This window comes from Helianthus annuus, chromosome 5 (genome assembly GCF_002127325.2).
Source record: "Helianthus annuus cultivar XRQ/B chromosome 5, HanXRQr2.0-SUNRISE, whole genome shotgun sequence".
NCBI lineage: Eukaryota > Viridiplantae > Streptophyta > Magnoliopsida > Asterales > Asteraceae > Helianthus > Helianthus annuus.
Window position 1 is genome coordinate 153,181,014 of NC_035437.2, and position 21,671 is coordinate 153,202,684.

General features: G+C 35.1%; 2 protein-coding genes and 1 long non-coding RNA gene across 4 annotated transcripts; 1 reads left to right on the top strand and 2 right to left on the bottom strand.

Annotated features, from left to right (window-relative positions):
* Positions 1 to 6,553: 6,553 nt before the first annotated feature.
* Positions 6,554 to 7,018, bottom strand: LOC110943783 (scarecrow-like transcription factor PAT1). The gene has a single exon (XM_022185516.1). It carries the CDS (start codon positions 7,016 to 7,018, stop codon positions 6,554 to 6,556), a length of 465 nt encoding a protein of 154 aa, XP_022041208.1.
* A 5,961-nt stretch (positions 7,019 to 12,979) lies between these two features.
* On the top strand, positions 12,980 to 17,525 carry LOC118492359. The gene is made up of 3 exons (XR_004893363.1): positions 12,980 to 15,020; positions 16,302 to 16,781; positions 17,360 to 17,525. It is a non-coding gene; the product is annotated as an uncharacterized LOC118492359 (long non-coding RNA).
* Positions 17,526 to 18,750: 1,225 nt separating this feature from the next.
* LOC110941560 (scarecrow-like transcription factor PAT1) lies at positions 18,751 to 21,003 on the bottom strand. Of its 2 annotated transcripts, none has more exons than XM_022183201.2 (2): positions 20,866 to 21,003; positions 18,751 to 20,277 (listed from the first exon to the last, which is right to left on the bottom strand). In XM_022183201.2, exon 2 carries the CDS (start codon positions 20,265 to 20,267, stop codon positions 18,870 to 18,872), a length of 1,398 nt encoding a protein of 465 aa, XP_022038893.1. In that variant the 5' UTR covers positions 20,268 to 20,277; positions 20,866 to 21,003; the 3' UTR covers positions 18,751 to 18,869. The 2 variants fall into 2 exon arrangements, with proteins under 2 accessions (XP_022038893.1, XP_022038892.1); XM_022183200.2 differs by having other exon boundaries at positions 18,751 to 20,274; positions 20,866 to 20,997.
* Between the last annotated feature and the right edge of the window lie 668 nt (positions 21,004 to 21,671).

A 21,671-nucleotide genomic window follows, 5' to 3' on the forward strand; every position in this document is an offset into this window, starting at 1 on the left:
AACTGGTTTATGTATTAAACTTTATGATACCTTATATGTTCCTGAGGTAACTCGGAACCTTGTATCAGGACCAAAGTTAGACATGGACGGTTTTATTGTTTCCCATGGTCATCGCAAACTCTCTATCCTCTATGATTCTGTTCTTTATGGCACTGGTGTTCTGGATGGTGGTCTCTATAGATTAGAACTAGATGATGCCTTTTCCAAATCTTTGTTGTCATATAACATTAATGAATCACTCACAAAGATGGAAGAGAAACGAGACTTAGAGACTTCATCCATGTTGTGGCATCAGCGTTTAGGCCACATTTCAAAAGAACGATTAAATCGTCTCGTAAAGGATGAAGTCTTACCTCCTCTCGATTTCTCTGATTTTGGAACATGTGTCAAATGTCTTAAAGGTAAAATGACATTAGCGAATAAGAAAGGTGCCACTAGGAGTTCTAATTTATTAGAACTCATTCACACTGACATTAGTGGTCCCTACCAAATCGCTGGCATAACAGGACATACTTCATTTATCACTTTCATTGACGATTATTCTCGTTACATGTACTTGTATCTTATTAAGGAGAAATTTGAATCTCTTACAACTTTTAAAGATTATAAGGCTAAAGTTGAAAAGCAATTAGATCGTCAGATTAAAGTTGTGAGATCAGATAGAGGCGGTGAATATTATGGAAGACATACTGATGTGGGTCAAGCTCCTGGTCCATTTTATGAGTTTTGTAAGGGCCAGGGGATTGTGAACCAATACACCATGCCTGGTACACCTCAGCAGAACGGAGTCGCTGAAAGAAGAAACCGTACCCTTATGAACATGGTGCGCAGTATGTTAGCCAACACTAATTTACCATTATTCCTCTGGACTGAAGCGTTAAAAGCAGCTGTTCATATACTCAATAGAGTTCCTTCTAAGTCTGTCCCTAAAACTCCTTATGAACTTTGGATAGGAAGGAAACCGAGTCTTAAATATATGAAAGTATGGGGCTGCATTGCTGAAGCAAAACTTTATAATCCTTTCCTAAGGAAACTTGACCCTAAAACAGTTACCTGTTTCTTTATCGAGTATCCTGAGAACTCTAAGGGTTATCGTTTCTATTGTCCTTCCCATGTCACCAGTATTGTTGAAACCAAGCGTGCCGCGTTCCTGGAGGATTTCAAGGTCAGTGGGAGCAGTACCAACCCTTACGAAGAATTGCAAGAAGTACAAGACGCGGGGGGGAGAGACTCGTCGCTTACCATTACTCCGATTACTCCTCTTGTACCCAATGCGACTACTGGACCAACTCCAAATTCACCTCTACAATCAGAACCCATTATACCTCATGACGAAGGCACATCAAACACTCATAACCACGACAACGCTGAACCCGACAATCCACTCAGGAGGTCATCTAGGCAAAGAAAGCCTACTAATTGGGATGATTATATTACCTACCTGACTGAAATGGATCCCGGAAAGCTCAATGATCCTATCTCTTACAATGAAGCCATTAGCAGTGATCAGTCTTCTGAATGGAATAAAGCGATGATTGATGAGCTTGAATCCATGAAGAAAAATGACGTTTGGGATTTGGTAGAATTACCCAACGGAGTCAAACCCGTAGGATGCAAATGGGTGTTCAAAACAAAACTGGATCCGAATGGGAACGTTGAACGCTACAAAGCGAGATTGGTTGCAAAGGGCTACACTCAGAAAGAGGGAATTGATTATCAAGAGACGTTTTCACCTGTCTCTCGTAAAGATTCATTAAGGATCGTCATGGCCCTAGTAGCTCATTTCGATTTAGAGCTGCATCAGATGGACGTTAAAACCGCTTTCCTTAACGGAGATTTGGACGAAGATGTTTACATGAAACAACCTGAAGGCTTTAAACCTGAGGGTCAGGAGCATCTAGTCTGTAAGTTGAAGAAATCCATCTACGGGTTGAAACAAGCATCACGTCAGTGGTACCTCAAGTTTCATGAAGTCATGAAGAAGCAAGGTTTTATGAAGAATCAAGTGGATCAATGCACCTACCTCAAGATGAGTGGGAGTAACTTCACTATACTTGTCCTTTACGTAGATGATATTCTATTGGCAAGTAATAGTTTAGACATGTTGCATGAGTTGAAGCAGTAACTTTCGCATAACTTCGACATGAAGGATCTCGGAGATGCTTCTTACGTCATTGGCATCGAAATTCACCGAGATAGACACAAAGGGATCTTAGGATTGTCCCAAAGGGCTTACATAGATCGTGTCCTTACACGTTACAACATGCAACAGTGTAAACCCTCCGTCGCTCCAGTAGTTAAAGGAGATGTTTTCGGTTCATTCCAGTGTCCGACAACAGAGGTTGAGAAGGAGCAAATGAGCCAGATACCTTATGCATCAGTAGTTGGGAGCTTGATGTATGCTCAATTCTGTACTCGCCCAGATATCGCTTATATTGCTGGAATGCTAGGCCGTTATCAGACTAATCCTGGCCTAGATCACTGGAAAGCAGCTAAGAAGGTACTTCGATATCTGCAAGAGACGAAAGACTATAAACTGACTTATAGAAGAAGTGATCATTTAGAAGTGGTGGGCTATTCTGATTCAGACTTTGCCAAGTGCAAAGATGACAAGAAATCCACTTCGGGCTATATCTTTATGTTAGCAGGCGGCCCTATCTCATGGAAGAGTCATAAACAACAGTTGACCACAACTTCCACAATGATGGCAGAGTACATTGCTGTTTATAACGCAACCTGTCATGGAATGTTGCTTAGAAATCTGATCACTGGACTCAAAATTGTTAATTCCATTTCTAGACCATTGAAGCTTTACTGTGATAATTCAGCTGCCGTTAGTTTCTCGAACAGTAACAGTTCGACTGGAGCTGGTTTATATCTCGATACAAAATATCTATTTGTACGTGAACGAGTTGAGGAAAATAATCTTTGTATCGAGTATATTAGTACTAAGGATATGCTTGCGAATCCGATGACTAAAGGTCTCCCTCCTAAGGTTTACGAAGAACATGTTCGGAATATGGGATTTAGTAAAGACCTTATTTGAGCATATTGTACTAGCTTATGTTTTATGTTAATGAAATTTCCTCAGTTTGATTTTGTATGTCTCTTAGAATATGTTCAACCGGTATAATGGTATATAGACAAATAAAGTTACAAGTCAAACAAAGGGCTTACGTGTATTTTGATCATGACGATTAGGTTTTAAATTAAGGCTATAGTATGATTAATGGGGGTCCTGAGTCGCAAAATGATTCAACGGCTGTATTTCTCTGCTATAGTAATTGTTTAAGGCTAAAATGAGTGTTAACTCCTGATCAGACTTATCTACTACTCATAGTAAATGATTACTCGGCTAAATGGGAGAATGTAAGATTAAATATATTATGTATTAATATTTAATCTATAGCCATCATAATCATTTACATAATATAGATCAAAATATTTAATAACCTATTAAATAATTAGTTGGTAATTGTTGATGGACCATATTACCCTTATTAACTAATTAGGTTTCCTCCTGGGTGCTTATATAAGGAGAATTATGTGGAGGTTAAGGGGTTACTCAGTTACACAATTACGCACACCCCATTAGCCATAACATCATAATTTCGACCTCCTCTCCTAGCCGATATCCCTTTTCGGTTTCCTAAGTCCCCATCATTAGTCAGCACCCTAAGGAGGAACCAGATCACGATGACAAGCATGTCGAACTCCATTACTGGATTCTCCGACGCACTGTCTGCTATAACAGGTATGTTTTAATGTTTTCCTTTATGTATAAACAGAACTAAACCAACATAAGACATAATTTTCCAATCGAAAAGATTACCAATGTCTATCTCAAACATGTCCAAAGTCATCCCTAATCATGACTACATATCCATATGTGTTGCATCAAGTGTCTACTTAAATCACATCATGCGTGGAACGGCTAAGATGCATTACCTTTCATCGTGTATCGTCAATAAAACATACATTTTTTTTTTGATGAAATTCATTAGATATGTGAAGTAGGCTTACGTATTCCTTCTAATATTTATGTATCTGACCTTTAATATTTGATTCAATGCATAAAGTTTAGACATATCTATTAACCGATTTCATAACAGATCAAAACATAGATAGATCAATTAGAATCAATAATATTTTGTCGATGTCAACACCTCCCAATGAAATGGCAAAGTTTAGTGATTTCTTAGATTCAATGCTTCAGTCAAGTGATTTGAGAAAGTTGTTAGGGTGTCTACAACCGAACCGTGAATCGACCATAAATCCCTTCAAGCTTTTCTAATGTTACTTTACCATACTAAGGGGGGACGGTATGGTCTCGGGGAGTGGGGTTGCTGCACGGGGAAGGGGATGCCGGTGTTGGATCGGTGAGCGGAGAGAGGCTTCGGCGGTGAGTATACACCGATGCGTGAAGAGGAGGGAAGGAGGAGAGAGAGAGGTTTAATGATGGGTCCCAACCCTTTTCAACCAATCACATTTTTTTTCTCTCCATGTGTTTGACCATTGTCAGGGATTGAGTACAAAATAGGGAGTGGAGTGGAGACTTGACATGGCATGATATTATTAGCTAGAAAATAACTCAAACACTCACCAGTGATTGATCACTCCCTCCACCCTAATTAAACAAGATTTTTCTCACACTTTGGACTACCCTCTTACACATTTGAACTCTGGTATCCAATTTTATAGGTGATCTTCTACTTCTTTGAACACATCATATATGAAGAGCTCAAAGATTAGCAAGAGAAGAATGTTTGTGAGACTCATTGTAAAATTCATATTCACTCAATTTTGTTGTATTTGACATTTGTGAGGTTGATGCTTACTGGTATTACAATGAATCATTAAAGGTGATCACTACCTTGATTACTGAGAAGATATAGTTATGATCCTACCAAAATCAGAAGGCATAAGTTGGTTAGTTTTTTTTTTTTTTTTATTTATTGTAAATAATGATAATCAAAACTCAAAACTAAGAGTTTTGAATTATTTATTTTTTTTGTTAACTTAGTTATGAAGCTTGCTCCAACAAAGCTTTAAGAGTTCAAAGGACTTTCGAGTTTTTAATACTATAAATATCGAAAAGCATAAAGGCTATTAATGTATACCCAAATAATAAGTCAAACAACCTATTATGTCATCATCAATTTTTTAAAAGTCCTTATAAACCATATCTAAAGGCAAATTAAAAAATAATAATCCCACCATTGTGAAATTAGCCAATAATAATCCCAAGTCAGGAATTAGCTAATAATAATCCCACCTCGTCCATTTTTGGAAAATAATACTCCAAATGCTGACGTGGCACTTTTGTCGTTTAGTGACTGTAGATTATTATTTTCCAAAAATGGACGAGGTGGGATTATTATTGGCTAATTCCTGACTTGGGATTATTATTGGCCAATTTCACAATGGTGGGATTATTATTTTTCAATTTGCCTATCTAAAATTGACGGAGTTCTAGTGTGTATATGTTGCTGCATTTTTTATTTATAATAAATGAACATATTCAAATATCATTTGTAAAAAGGTGGCTTTTGGATGATGATAAATGCCACAAAGTTTGTTATGCAATTATTCATATAATCGTGTACAGTTAATAATCGTAATTCGTAAAGGCGATGAGAAGATAATATTATTGAAGAAAACGAATAATATTTTTTAAATGAAATTCCTTTATTAGTACAAAAATGATACTCATGTGGCCACTTTTGATTATTTATATATTTACACACTCAGAAAAGAAGAGGATACTCATGTGACCACTTTTGATAATTTATATATTTACACACTCACAAAAGTTGAGGTTTAATGAACACTATTTTTTATTATTTTTATTTTAACAGAAAGCTCACACACTCAACTATGTCCGTTCAGGTCAAATTTCAAATTTGTACTATTCCGTCCCTGATATTCTTGAAACATGGCAATTTCGTCCAAAAACCTAAGATTGAATCGAATAATTGGACAAACCACATGGACAAAAATAACAGTTAACTCATTTCTTTAAGACATGGGACTGACATGTTTCAAGAAAGCCATGGAAAGAAATGATAGAAATTTGAAATTTGACGTGCACTGGTATGATTGAACAAACTACATGTATGAAATGTTAGTTAATTCTATATTTTATTTTATTTTTGTTTATATATATACCATATACGTAATCATTTATAAAGATGATTCACAAGTCATATATTACAAAAAAAAAAAAAAAATCCTATTATTATAATAGTAATTTAACTTATGTAACCAATGATTTAGGAAACTTTATGCATTAGAGTTTAGTAATAACTTTTGGGGGACTTTCAACTAGTTTTAACACGTTCAATCCGTTTGGCATATTTCCTTTTTAATAGTATATAACACAAATCGGATGATTCATAAGTAGACTTGTATATATAATAACACTGGAAGATACAATGTACAAAAGAATCAAGCTTTTATTATCAATTAGAAATATTATTATACAATATATAATAAGAATGAAGCATGTTAACCAACTTATAAGTTAATAAACCTTCTCAATTTGCACTCAGATTCATTTCCAAGCACAAGAAGCAACCAAATCGCGATTCATCCAGCCAAGAAACAGAGCCCCGTCTCGTTCTTGAAGGCTATACTTGCTCGAATAATTCTCGAGCAACGATTTAATAGTGGAGTTCACAAGTGAACTCAAAGGGTATGGTGTAAATCCAGCCATTGTAAATCTTGATCTCCATTTCCCTAATACTTCATGTCTTTCAACTCTTTCAGCCCCTTCACACGCTATAATGTTTACTATATCGCGTGCAAGACAATGTTGTTCAACATTAATTCGTTGTTGATCATTTCTAGGTAGAGTTACATCAATCGATTCAAAAATAGCCGTGTAGTAGTTTAGTGTTTCTTGAAACCTATGGACGAAAGGGGCGGTGTTGACATTCGATTCTTGTTCAACAAGTGTAATGATTTTTGAAGACCGACAAAGAACAACAAATGTCCAGAGTGATGCTTCTTTAGACATTTGCCGGTCTTCAAAAATCTAGGAAACATTATTTGAGAATACAATTGAATTTATCGGAGATGTAGAATGAGATCCTCAACTGTTGGGTTATCATCTTTCAACCCCATTTTCCCTAAATATATCAATTCTGATTTTCAAACCTCCCAAAGCCACCTATCCGCCTCCAAAAAGATCAAGACAGCTTGAAGCATGAGCTGGACTTGCTGTCATTCCACCAGTTGAGTATTTAATCCCAATATATACCAACTGAAAATCAATCTACTCGTAATCACATGGTACACCAATGCAAGCATCTGAATAAACAATAAACAATAACAAATCAAAGACAAAATCAAAAGCTACAAACATATCAAACAAATTTCATAGAATCATGATTTATTTTAAACACATATACATCTATTTTTAAACACAAACAGACATTACCTCTTCATCAATAAAGTTGAGATCCATTTTATAACCTTGATCACATTCGGAAGCTCGGCCAACGAACTCAAGACTTCCACACCAAACAACAAATCCAGCAAGATCTACCTGAAGAACATCTAGCATCCAAACTTTCAGTTCATGATAAAAAGAAAAAAATCAAAAAATATCTATTTTTAAACTACCGTTCGTCTGCATAATATTCAAATCGATATTAAAAATGATGAATAAACAGACATCACCAGGTTTTCTAATTTGCATTGGGATTTCTCCTTTTACAAACATATCAAAATCAATCTACTTGTAATCACATGGTACAACAATGCAAGCATCTGAATAAACAATAACAAATCAAAGACAAAATCAAAAGCTACAAACATATCACTCAAATTTCATAAAATGATGAAAGAAATTAGGTCACGGATTGTTACCAGATTTAGCGAGAGAAGAATCGATGGAAGCATTGGAGAAGATAACGATTTAAAGAAACTTTAATCTGGAAAACACATAACATAGCTCAAGAAACCACGAAGAAGAAGGAGACCTGATTACAAAGTATATTAACAATTACCAACAAAATAACAATTATGTGATTTATCTAAAACACATATACATCTATTTTTAAACACAAACAAACATTACCTCTTCATCAATAAAGTTGAGATCCATTTTATAACCTTGATCACATTCGGAAGCTCGGCCAACGAACTCAAGACTTCAACACCAAATAACAAGTCCAGCAAGATCTACCTGAAGAACAGGATAGCATACAAACCTCAGTTTGTGATAAAAAGAAAAAATCAAAAAATATCTATTTTTAAACTACCATTTGTAACACCCCGAAAACAGGATTGGAAATTAAACCCCGTTAATACTAAAGACGGGGAAAGTACCGTTAGCGGTAAAAGTAAACCGGAAAATATTAGGAATCAAGTGAATAATCCTAATATTAATTAAAAGTAAATAAGAGCTTCCAGGAAAATAGAATGGATAAAAGGCCCGATTTAACGGGACTTAAAATAAAACGGGTTTTAACTCTCGGAACCCACTAAGTTAACTAGGTAAAATTAACCTAGTTAGTAATGAGTAACTAAATAATAAACTATGGGTTATAGTTTCATTTATGAATCTCTAAACTTGAGGGGCTAAACATGGACAACTAGAGAAGTGTTTTATTAAAACACTTAAATAAAAAAAACACATACATGTGTGTACGTATGCGATCAGAAGAAGGAGCCAGGAGAGCTCAAACCCTAGTTCAACAAATCCTCCAAATCGAAGCTCAAATCAAGCCCGAATCGTCTGCATGATTACAAATTCGTGATCGCCTAGTCGTGGGGATCATAAGGTATGTAAAAATTTGATGATTTGTGAAGTTGTAAAATTTGAGTAATCTTCATAATCGCAAATTATGTATGGATTAGAGAGGCTATGGCTGAATTAGTGTTGTATGATTTCTTGAAAACAAACCCTAAATGTAAACTCGCTAATTTAGCACCATAAATTAGTGTTTTGGTTAACTAGTTATGTAGGTGCTAAGTGGGTTTTATGAATATGGGATGAACACTAGAATTATAGTGTTAAAATAGATGAACATTAGGTAAGTAATGCAAGTTCTAGTTGTAACTTATAAACACTAGACATAAGGGCTTGAAATTGATGCTTGAAGCTTGGTTGGAAGTTAATCAAGAACTTGACAAAAGAAGTATGCGAATCTTGCACACTAGGTGTTTGTTAAAATGCCTAAATGAAAACTAAAGTGCTGAAATAGATGATATTTTTGACATCTCTTAGCCTACAATCACTGTGTTATAGGTTTCTAACCATTACCAAGAGTTTAATAAGGGTTATAGCCATGGAAATAGGTTGCATTTGATGGTTTGGGTCGAATTTGAAAGGAACCTAAACATGATTTCCGTAGCTTTTTATATGGATTTTGACCAATCTTAAAAAAAATCATATAAAATCAACCGTTTATCCGATTTGGGTGTTCTATACCTTTTCGGAAAGCTTATGAAGTAAATTTTTACTGTTTTCAATCATAAGAAACAAATGTGGTTGTTAAAGAGGTCAAAAATGTGATTAAAACTGCTGTTCAGAAAACTTAAAAGCTGATTGAAAAATGAAAATATAGTTGTTGTGCTGATTTTATAAAAATCATATAAAATCATAGAAAATTCGTTAGAAAGTGTACCTTATATGCTTGCGAAGGTATTGAAGTTTTCTACGATCTATTTTTGAACATGTTAATCTTGTTCGGACTTTAAATGGGTCATATTGGTCGATTACAGCAGCTGAATAGAAAATCGCTGCACATTAATAATGTTATTATTAATCCGGAAAAGACATATGATTGCGTATACTTGTTTAGTCATGAAGTATTTATTGTTAGGAACAAATAGCACTTTATGTGACATGCTTAAAGTGTTTAAAATCACTTACTAACTTGTTATATAAGTAATTTCACTAACGGGTCAAACGGTTAGTGAATGAAAATAATTATGGTATGAAACTAGTTGTTGAATATATGGCATGCTTTGATTGATAAGTGTGTAAAAAAAAAGGGGTCCATAGGGTGATGGCCATTATATAGAATGACCAATCTAACCATCTTATGGATGTTATGATATAGTTCACTCTAAACAAGCTAGGTGGGAGCTTGAAAAGGAACGGGTCAAACGGACCATGGATGCGAAGAATGTTTGCGCGGACGAGAGGTAAGTAAAGCTTACACTTTTTTTAGGATACGTATTTACTTTATAGATTATAAACACGACAAAGGTTATATCCGAAATATGGGTTCCGACACGAAATGATACGGGTCGGGACGAATAAAAGGATAAAAACCATGTTTAATTGCAAAAAGGGCGAAATGGGTTAAATAATGAAATGGTAAATAAATACCATTCAAATATAAGTGCAAAATGTTTGGTCGTTTAGACTAAACAGGTCAAATGGTAATGTTAACACCATTTGACGAATAACGACTAACAAGTGCATGTCGAGTCTAATGCTCACAGGGTAAAACGGCTTATGGAATTTACGTGGCTATGAATCAGCAAATTATTAAGGCAAGGTATTAAAATGGGTCAATACTTTGACCCGCGCCAGGTACGCGTAAATTTGGTGGAAGATATGTGAATACCTTAATGTAGAAAAATGACATGTGAAAGTAGCGAGTGGGATTTAAACTTAAATGATTAAATCCTCTCTAACGGGTCAAAATATACATTTAAGCGTAGACGGGTCAAAATCTTGTAAAAAGGTAATAATCCGAATGCATAAAAGTCTCAAAATTTATTAAGCCGGATGTCGGACTTTAACTCCATATGATGGAGAATCAAATTACAAACATGTAGGAAGAAATGGTAGGTCAAACGGACAAGCGAATTTAAAGGTACGAAAGATTTCGTGTCAATTACGGCAAAATGGAAAGGCTGAATGCAGGGGCCACCATAACTTACGGTGCCACCGTAAGTTACGGTGGAGCTGAATTATTTACGGTGGTTGCCTACTGTTGTACGGTAGGAAAATTTTATTACAGAGGCCACCGTAACTTACGGTGCCACCGTAAGTTACGGTGGAGGTCATTTTCAAATTTTTGTTTTTGGAATCAATGGTTTCCCAGACTCGTTTGGACACGTTTTAAAGCCCGTAAGACTAAAGCATTTCGTGTTTATGAAATATAGGTACATTTTGGATGCCGGAAGACGATCAAGTTCGACGAAGGACCGAACACGATATAGATACATGCTTCCGCACTTTAACACATTGCAAATTTTAAACAACGAATTCAACCACATTATGTAGAATAACTTATGAATTGTAAAAGTTTTAATAAATTCGTATTTTTATAGTATGTGTAGGCTTAACTACACATCTAATTGTGTGCGTTTACATATAAAATTGTTAATTAGTAACTAGGGTGTTACAAGTTGGTATCAGAGCCCTGGTTTAAGAGATTCAAGTATGGTGGGGAAAACCATGCTTGGACTTAAACCTTATGCTCTTGACAAAGATTGGTGTTCGGTTCGAGGCTTGATCGCAAATCCGGTAAGTACATCTATGCTAATAGTTTAGCATGCTAAAGTGTTGTAAACAACACATGGGGTTATCGTGTGATACACGTTACCTCAATTAAGCGATAAATGTAGTTGACAAAGTTACGCGTGTTAACACATATAGTACAAAAGTCTTGTATTATGATACGGGCATTTAGTAAAGTTGACATTACTAACTTTTGTGAATGTCTTGATTGAAGGACACTTGCGTTTAAAGATGACAAAGGTTAAACAAATTAAAGATGTGATAGAGGAACAGTCCGAGGCATGACGAGAGGAACATGCTCACTAAGGACTAAATCGCGTAAAGACCGCGAACAAGGTTAATGGCAAGAAACGCCCGTCGGGGCAAGCATTATCAGGTGCGTGCTTTTAAATATAATCGCGCAATTAGCAATGTGCAACAAACATGTAAAGAATGATTGTCGCATAAGTAAATTAGAAACTTGGGAAACCTGAATAGAATACCTATCCAGGATATTATCTCCAAGAAAACTAAATAGAGGTGTTACTTACATGGGGTGTGATGTGAAAACTATAAAAAGGTCGTGTATGTCATGTGTTAATCGCTTACTCTGGCCAAGTAAGTAGTGGCATATGATACCATGAGTTTCTTATAGCGGACACATTATATCTGATGTAGTAAGGACGGGGTAAATGGGACAAATTAAAAAGTACCCAAAAGAATCAAGTGAGCAAAATATTTGATAATAATGTAAACGCACAGCCGAGTGACAGAAGCGTATTACATTAAGATAATGAGCCCGAGTGAAGGGACAAAGAAACACGTAAGATGATCAGAATACGTATCGGGAGGGGGTGTACTTACACTCGAACCCGGAAAATGCAAATATGTAAAATGATGTAGACATGTATTGGGAGGGGGTGTACTTACACTCGAACCCGGAAAATGTAAATATGTAAAATGATGTAGACATGTATTGGGAGGGGGTGTACTTACACTCGAACCCGGAAAATGCAAATATGTAAAATGATGTAGACATGTATTGGGAGGGGGTGTACTTACACTCGAACCCGGAAAATGCAAACATGTAAAATGATGTAGAGATGTATTGGGAGGGGGTGTACTTACACTCGAACCCGAAGAATATAAACATGTAAAATGATCAAGATATGCATTGGGAGGTAGTGTACTTACACTCGAACCCGAAGGATGCAAATAAGACTCTTAACGGGCCGATTTTGTAAAACACCAAATTTGATAACAAAGTAGGAATATAAAAGCGAAACGAAGTCATAATGCATACCGTAAGGGTTGCAACAATAACGACTTCGGTAAAACACCCGGTTGGTGGGTAAGGATTTAAACACATGCGTAGACCGAGAAACAGGAACGCGCATGGAAAGTCAAAAGACTCGGGTTTTGGGTCATGACCAAAGGACGATAAGATAACAACAAATAGAAATTTTGATGAATTACGCTCAACTATTTTAAAGTTGAACGGGTCGAACAAAGATTGAAGTTTAACATTTATAAGTGATAAAATTTTCACACGAACTAGTCTAACAAAATTTAAAAAAGGATGACTCTTGCTAACGTAAGTAAGCGCGGATCAAATAAAAAAAAGTGAGAAATATTAGTAAACCTATGTAAAGGAGTTAAAGGTGTTAAAAACATTAGAATAAAAGAACCCGGGTAATGGGACGTAAAGAAGTATAGGTAAGAACCGGTTAACAGTAAGTGTAGGGCAAATCGACGTGTAATTGACGTTAGAAGTCAAGGAGTCGGAAGGATAATTCGAAAGAAAACAATGTAGCCTTAGACGGTCAAGGTCAAACGAAATCCAAAAAGTAAAGGTGAATAATTCTAAAACATAAGAGGGGGTGCCTTAATGCCATATGCGTATATAAATGTATACATATTTGAATAAAGACTTGAATAAAAGATGATCTACGGGATCATCATAACCTGCGGGATATGAATTAAAGCAAAAGGATCATAAGGGTCTCACCTTAAAGAGGTGAAAACATAAGGAAATAGCCTACGAGGTTAAGTGAAGGAACCTACGGGTCAATAGTGTAAGGTGAGGGAATTTGTTACGATTCCCCGCATAAAGTAAGAACGGAAAACAATAAATTCTGAGTTATCAATTTCCTTGATATGGATAATTGACAAAAGTTAAAAGGAAAATGCTAAACTAAAACTCCGGTTTTTGCAAGAAATGACGTTTTTTACGAATATGAATTCTGATAGACGAATATGTAATAGGCATGAAAGATATAAGTCTTGACACTGATAAGTGCAAGACGATACATTTGAAAAGAAAGGTTGGAATAGACCTAAACATGACGTGACGCGATCACGGTCAAGAGAAGTAATGTGAAGTAATCATATTATGACCCGAGTGATGGGTACAAAGTAACTGGACTGATAAGTCTAGTTAGTGAGATCGGTTAAGGTCGAAACCCAAATTAAGAAATTGTTTAACACGTTATTCGCTACGAAGAGTAATGTAGAATAAACATAATTTATAAACCTATGTGACTAAGTGGCCAACGTTTGGCGACTCGGTCAAGTAAACAACAAAGGTATATAGATCCAAGAGATAAAGTGACGGCCCATGAGACCTCACTAACAGAAAATATTGATCACTTATTTGAGGGATCATAAAGCTATAAGTTCATGAACAAAAGAATAGTTGCTAAAAGTGAAAGATTTCACCAAGGACCTTTAAACGGGTCAAAATGACGGATTCATAAATAATTTGATAGTATATGAAAGCGATGAATATCGCTAAGTTAACGGGACTAGTGGAAATAACGAGGTTACGTTATTTCAAGATTGCACTATGTAGTATGAGATACGTAGACAATTAGTAACCAAAAGGATATTGCCATACTTTTCTGGTAATACTAACAATTGGTCAAAGTAAAAGTAACGATTAAAAGATTTCTCGGATCAAATGCATTGAGTTTGAACTCGATGAATTAAGCAAGAAAAGGTTTCGAGGACGAAACCTCTTTAAGGGGGGTAGACTTGTAACACCCCGAAAACAGGATTGGAAATTAAACCCCGTTAATACTAAAGACGGGGAAAGTACCGTTAGCGGTAAAAGTAAACCGAAAAATATTAGGAATCAAGTAAATAATCCTAATATTAATTAAAAGTAAATAAGAGCTTCCAGGAAAATAGAATGGATAAAAGGCCCGATTTAACGGGACTTAAAATAAAACGGGTTTTAACTCCCGGAACCCACTAAGTTAACTAGGTAAAATTAACCTAGTTAGTAATGAGTAACTAAATAATAAATTATGGGTTATAGTTTCATTTATGAATCTCTAAACTTGAGGGGCTAAACATGGACAACTAGAGAAGTGTTTTATTAAAACACTTAAATAAAAAAAAACACATACATGTGTGTACGTATGCGATCAGAAGAAGGAGCCAGGAGAGCTCAAACCCTAGTTCAACAAATCCTCCAAATCGAAGCTCAAATCAAGCCCGAATCGTCTGCATGATTACAAATTCGTGATCGCCTAGTCGTGGGGATCATAAGGTATGTAAAAATTTGATGATTTGTGAAGTTGTAAAATTTGAGTAATCTTCATAATCGCGAATTATGTATGGATTAGAGAGGCTATGGCTGAATTAGTGTTGTATGATTTCTTGAAAACAAACCCTAGATGTAAACTCGCTAATTTAGCACCATAAATTAGTGTTTTGGTTAACTAGTTATGTAGGTGCTAAGTGGGTTTTATGAATATGGGATGAACACTAGAATTATACTGTTAAAATAGATGAACATTAGGTAAGTAATGCAAGTTCTAGTTGTAACTTATAAACACTAGACATAAGGGCTTGAAATTGATGCTTGAAGCTTGGTTGGAAGTTAATCAAGAACTTGACAAAAGAAGTATGCGAATCTTGCACACTAGGTGTTTGTTAAAATGCCTAAATGAAAACTAAAGTGCTGAAATAGATGATATTTTTGACATCTCTTAGCCTACAATCACTGTGTTATAGGTTTCTAACCATTACCAAGAGTTTAATAAGGGTTATAGCCATGGAAATAGGTTGCATTTGATGGTTTGGGTCGAATTTGAAAGGAACCTAAACATGATTTCCGTAGCTTTTTATATGGATTTTGACCAATCTTAAAAAAATCATATAAAATCAACTGTTTATCCGATTTGGGTGTTCTATACCTTTTCGGAAAGCTTATGAAGTAAATTTTTACTGTTTTCAATCATAAGAAACAAATGTGGTTGTTAAAGAGGTAAAAAATGTGATTAAAACTGCTATTCAGAAAACTTAAAAGCTGATTGAAAAATGAAAATATAGTTGTTGTGCTGATTTTATAAAAATCATATAAAATCATAGAAAATTCGTTAGAAGGTGTACCTTATATGCTTGCGAAGGTATTGAAGTTTTCTACGATCCATTTTTGAACATGTTAATCTTGTTTGGACTTTAAACGGGTCATATTGGTCGATTACAGCAGCTGAATAGAAAATCGCTGCACATTAATAATGTTATTATTAATCCGGAAAAGGCATATGATTGCGTATACTTGTTTAGTCATGAAGTATTTATTGTTAGGAACAAATAGCACTTTATGTGACATGCTTAAAGTGTTTAAAATCACTTACTAACTTGTTATATAAGTAATTTCACTAACGGGTCAAACGGTTAGTGAATGAAAATAATTATGGTATGAAACTAGTTGTTGAATATATGGCATGCTTTGATTGATAAGTGTGTAAAAAAAGGGGTCCATAGGGTGATGGCCATTATATAGAATGACCAATCTAACCATCTTATGGATGTTATGATATAGTTCACTCTAAACAAGCTAGGTGGGAGCTTGAAAAGGAACGGGTCAAACGGATCATGGATGCGAAGAATGTTTGCGCGGACGAGAGGTAAGTAAAGCTTACACTTTTTTTAGGATACGTATTTACTTTATAGATTATAAACACGACCAAGGTTATATCCGAAATATGGGTTCCGACACGAAATGATACGGGTCGGGACGAATAAAAGGATAAAAACCATGTTTAATGGCAAAAAGGGGCGAAATGGGTTAAATAATGAAATGGTAAATAAATACCATTCAAATATAAGTGCAAAATGTTTGGTCGTTTAGACTAAACAGGTCAAATGGTAATGTTAACACCATTTGACGAATAACGACTAACAAGTGCATGTCGAGTCTAATGCTCACAGGGTAAAACGGCTTATGGAATTTACGTAGCTATGAATCAGCAAATTATTAAGGCAAGGTATTAAAACGGGTCAATACTTTGACCCGCGCCAGGTACGCGTAAATTTGGTGGAAGATATGTGAATACCTTAATGTAGAAAAATGATATGTGAAAGTAGCGAGTGGGATTTAAACTTAAATGATTAAATCCTCTCTAACGGGTCAAAATATACATTTAAGCGTAGACGGGTCAAAATCTTGTAAAAAGGTAATAATCCGAATGCATAAAAGTCTCAAAATTTATTAAGCCGGATGTCGGACTTTAACTCCATATGATGGAGAATCAAATTACAAACATGTAGGAAGAAATGGTAGGTCAAACGGACAAGCGAATTTAAAGGTACGAAAGATTTCGTGTCAATTACGGCAAAATGGAAAGGCTGAATGCAGGGGCCACCGTAACTTACGGTGCCACCGTAAGTTACGGTGGAGCTGAATTATTTACGGTGGTTGCCTACTGTTGTACGGTAGGAAAATTTTATTACAGAGGCCACCGTAACTTACGGTGCCACCGTAAGTTACGGTGGAGGTCATTTTCAAATTTTTGTTATTGGAATCAATGGTTTCCCGGACTCGTTTGGACACGTTTTAAAGCCCGTAAGACTAAAGCATTTCGTGTTTGTGAAATGTAGGTTCATTTTGGATGCCGGAAGACGATCAAGTTCGACGAAGGACCGAACACGATATAGATACATGCTTCCGCACTTTAACACATTGCAAATTTTAAACAACGAATTCAACCATGTTATGTAGAATAACTTATGAATTGTAAAAGTTTTAATAAATTCGTATTTTTATAGTATGTGTAGGCTTAACTACACATCTAATTGTGTGCGTTTACATATAAAATTGTTAATTAGTAACTAGGGTGTTACACCATTGGTCTGCATAATATTCAAATCAATGTTAAATGCAACGCCTCTGCCGTCTTCATCCACTTCTCTATATCTACAGTTTTAGAGATAGAGAGTTAAGAGAGAGTAGACAGAGAGATTGAAATGGGTTTTTGAAATTATGATCGAGTTTGGATTTGGGTTTGAATTTATATTTGAGAGAGAGAAGAATTGAAGATCTGATGACATTAAATGCAAATTACATATCCCTATGAAGTTTTAAATTTCAAAGTACCCTCCCATTTTAATGAGACATCAGCGGTTTAAAATTTGAATGAACATCAGTGGTTTCATAATTGAATGTGGGCCAGACATTTGAAATTGAAAAGTGGGGCAGTGGTTTGAATGGCAGGTCTTTGAATTATGATGTCACTGTGCTTCCTCTATGGCTGCCACCTCTTCGCCGATGACATAAGAAAAACATTGTTGGACATGCTCTCTAGCTGACACGTCAGCTTTTCTTATGTTACTTGAATTTCTCCTTTTATAGAAAGTATAGATAGATTTACACACTCACAAAAGAAGAGTGTTTAATGACGAACATTTTTTTATCATTTTTATTTTAACAGAAAACTCGCACACTCAACTATGTTCGTCCAGAACAAATTTCAAATTTGTACTATTCCGTCCTTAGCATTCTTGAAACATGTCAATTTCATCAAAAAACCTAAGATTGAATCGAATAATTGGACAAACCACATGGACAAAAATGGCAGTTAACTCATTTCTTTTGAACGGAACTAACATGTTTCAAGAAAGTCATGGAAAGAAATGATAGAAATTTGGCCTGTACTGGTATAATTGAACAAACTACAGGTACAAAATGTTAGTTAATTCTATATTTTATTTTATTTTTGTTTATATATATACGTAATCATTTATAAAGATGATTCACAAGTCATATATTACAAAAAAAAAATCTATTATTATAATAGTAATTTAACTTATGTAACCATTGATTTAGGAAACTTTATGCATTAGAGTTTAGTAATAACTTTTGGGGGACTTTCAACTAGTTTTAACACGTTCAACCCGTTTGGCACATTTCCTTTTTAATAGTATAACACAAATCGGATGATTCATAAGTAGACTTGTATATATAATAACACTGGAAGATACAATGTAAAACATGTACAAAAGAATCAAGCTTTTATTATCAATTAGAAATATTATTACACAATATATAATAAGAATGAAGCATGTTAACTAACTTATTAAGTTAATAAACTTTCTCAATTTGCACTCAGATTCATTTCCAAGCACAAGAAGCAACCAAATCGCGATTCATCCAGCCAAGAAACAGAGCCCCGTCTCGTTCTTGAAGCCTATACTTGCTCGAATAATTCTCGAGCAACGATTTAATAGTGGAGTTCACAAGTGAACTCAAAGGGTATGGTGTAAATCCAGCCATTGTAAATCTTGATCTCCATTTCCCTAATACTTCATGTCTTTCAACTCTTTCAGCCCCTTCACACGCTATAATGTTTACTATGTCGCGTGCAAGACAATGTTGTTCAACATTGATTCGTTGTTGATCATTTCTAGGTAGAGTTACATCAATCGATTCAAAAATAGCCGTGTAGTAATTTAGTGTTTCTTGAAACCTATGGACGAAAGGGGCGGTGTTGACATTCGATTCTTGTTCAACAAGTGTAACGACTTTTGGAGATAAACTTTTCACGAGTCGTAAAAGCCTATCTCTATGATTTTGAGGATTTACACTCTCGTCCGGCATATGATGAAGCATAAACGCAAAATTAACCGCTAATGATTCACCAGGACGACAACCAAGATGTTTGGTTTCAATTTCGGAACCAGAAACCGATACTCCATGAAACTCAAACGGGATATTACAAGATTGCGCTAACTTTGTGAGCCGTTGACCAACAATGTTGACTTCTCCACCTCTCGCGTATGCACTAGTGAAATCATCCACACCCGTGATACGAAGGCTAGGGGGCCCACCGGGCCGAGAAGCAAGAGCTTGGATTAAAGTAACCCATTGACTACCTTGCGCGATTTGAAAATCGATTATATGAATCCTACTTTCGTTCTTCGTGGCTTCTGCAATCGCTCCATTTGCTGATAAATATCCGAATTTGAAATAAGGACACGCTTCGTAGAGTAAACACATATACAAAAACAGTTCATTCCCGCTTGGTTGTTTGCATTTTAGCGCGTTGTATATGGAGCTACCCGAAGAAGATAATCTCGCTACAAGTCCTTCTAACATGTAAGCACCTAAACGGTGAGCTGGCTCGCCAGATACTGACACCATCGGGCGTAACTCTGACATCAGCCAGTTGGCGGTTATTGTATCGTTTTCCGCTACTGATTTAGCACAAGCAATAAGTAACTCTTTAAAGTCTCTTCTAGATACAATATCTGCTATTGTTCTACCTGCTGCAGCGCGTGAAGCTGTTCGACTAACAACACCCCTTGAAGAACAAACATCAAAGGATTCCATATAACCATGATCGGTTTCCATCATAACCTTTTCGAGTTCTCTCAATCGGTACTCAAGATCATCATGATGCATATCTTGTTGTGACATTGAGCTGCCATTTGAGGAAAAGCTGGCGGTTGGAGACGAATAGTTACCAATTTCAGGCGTCTGAAACGAGTAACTGTAACCGTTCGGATTCATCTGAATTCTGCTGTTTAACATAACAACAATCATAAATAAGTGATGAATATATTTAGTATTGAACCGACAAATAGATGCTGCTCGTGGCGGATGCATGATTTTATTCTAATGGCTTCCTTTTGGTAAAGTCTCTTTAATTCTCACTATTTTTTTCTAAATTCTACAAAGTTCTCACTATTTTTTTCCCTTTTTTTCAAACGCACTGGGTTTCTGGGAATCCACAAATGTGGGCTGGATCCGCCCCGCTGATGCAAAGTATTTATTTCATCAACAAACAATCAAAACTATTATTAAAAAATCACTTTAATAAATCCAGGATCATGTTTTCACAAAACCAAAATTACCAAATTTATATTCCAGGATAATTAAATCATTAATAACAAAATTAACCATATTAACTAAATAGCACAAAAACAGAGGAAATAAGCAATTTAACAAGAAGAATAAATTAATTAATAAGAACCAAAATTCTGGTAACTAACAGAAGTTAGTTAAACATCTTCAAACATGCATCTTCATCTCTTTATTAACTAACTATTAACTAACAGTTTCTTTATTAATTATTATGATCAAGTATAATTTTGATGCTATAACATACCTTTTTTTCCTGATGAAGATGAACAGATGATATTTGATTTTTATGTTGATTTTTTGGGCTTGAATGGATTTGAAGATATGTGGTTTATGCTTCAGAAGAGTGGTACTACATAATACATATAGTAGAAGTATCTATTGCTTCTTATGATGATATGACACATTCCAATGAAGTGGTCTGCTATTTATAGCCGAGAATTTTGGATTTACTCGTTTTAAATATTTAAAAAAAATTGTTTTGAAATTCTGAATATTGTTTTTTTAAACATAAAAATGATTAGTATTGTAGCATCAAGTTTTACATGTTTTTAGATATTTTTATAGTACTTTAGTTCTTAAGAATAACTTTTAGACAATACATACTTTTTTTATATATAATATTATATTTCAGTGTGAATGAGTTATATAAAAAATCAACTAGGTTATTTCCCGTGTGACACACGGGTATAATAAATAAAACTTGTATAAACTTTAAAGCCGTAAGTAACCAAGATTACACATAAATTTAAATAACCAAGAGACATAAAATGCATTAGAATTAAGACACTAACTCGGTCAGAATATGAATGTATTACAAAAATATACAAATAATTCATAAATTTGTAAATATTGTTTACTTGGTAAATGTTGCTGTTGATGTTATATTTTTTAGATCATACGTAATAGATTTTGACAAATTTGATGATGATAATATCTTGCTAGAATTGTTGTTTTAAGTATCATATTGGATCTATGATAATCCAACAACTTTTAAAATTTTGGCCTTTCGGTAGCGTTGGTATAACCATTGTCGAGGGTACAACATGCAAG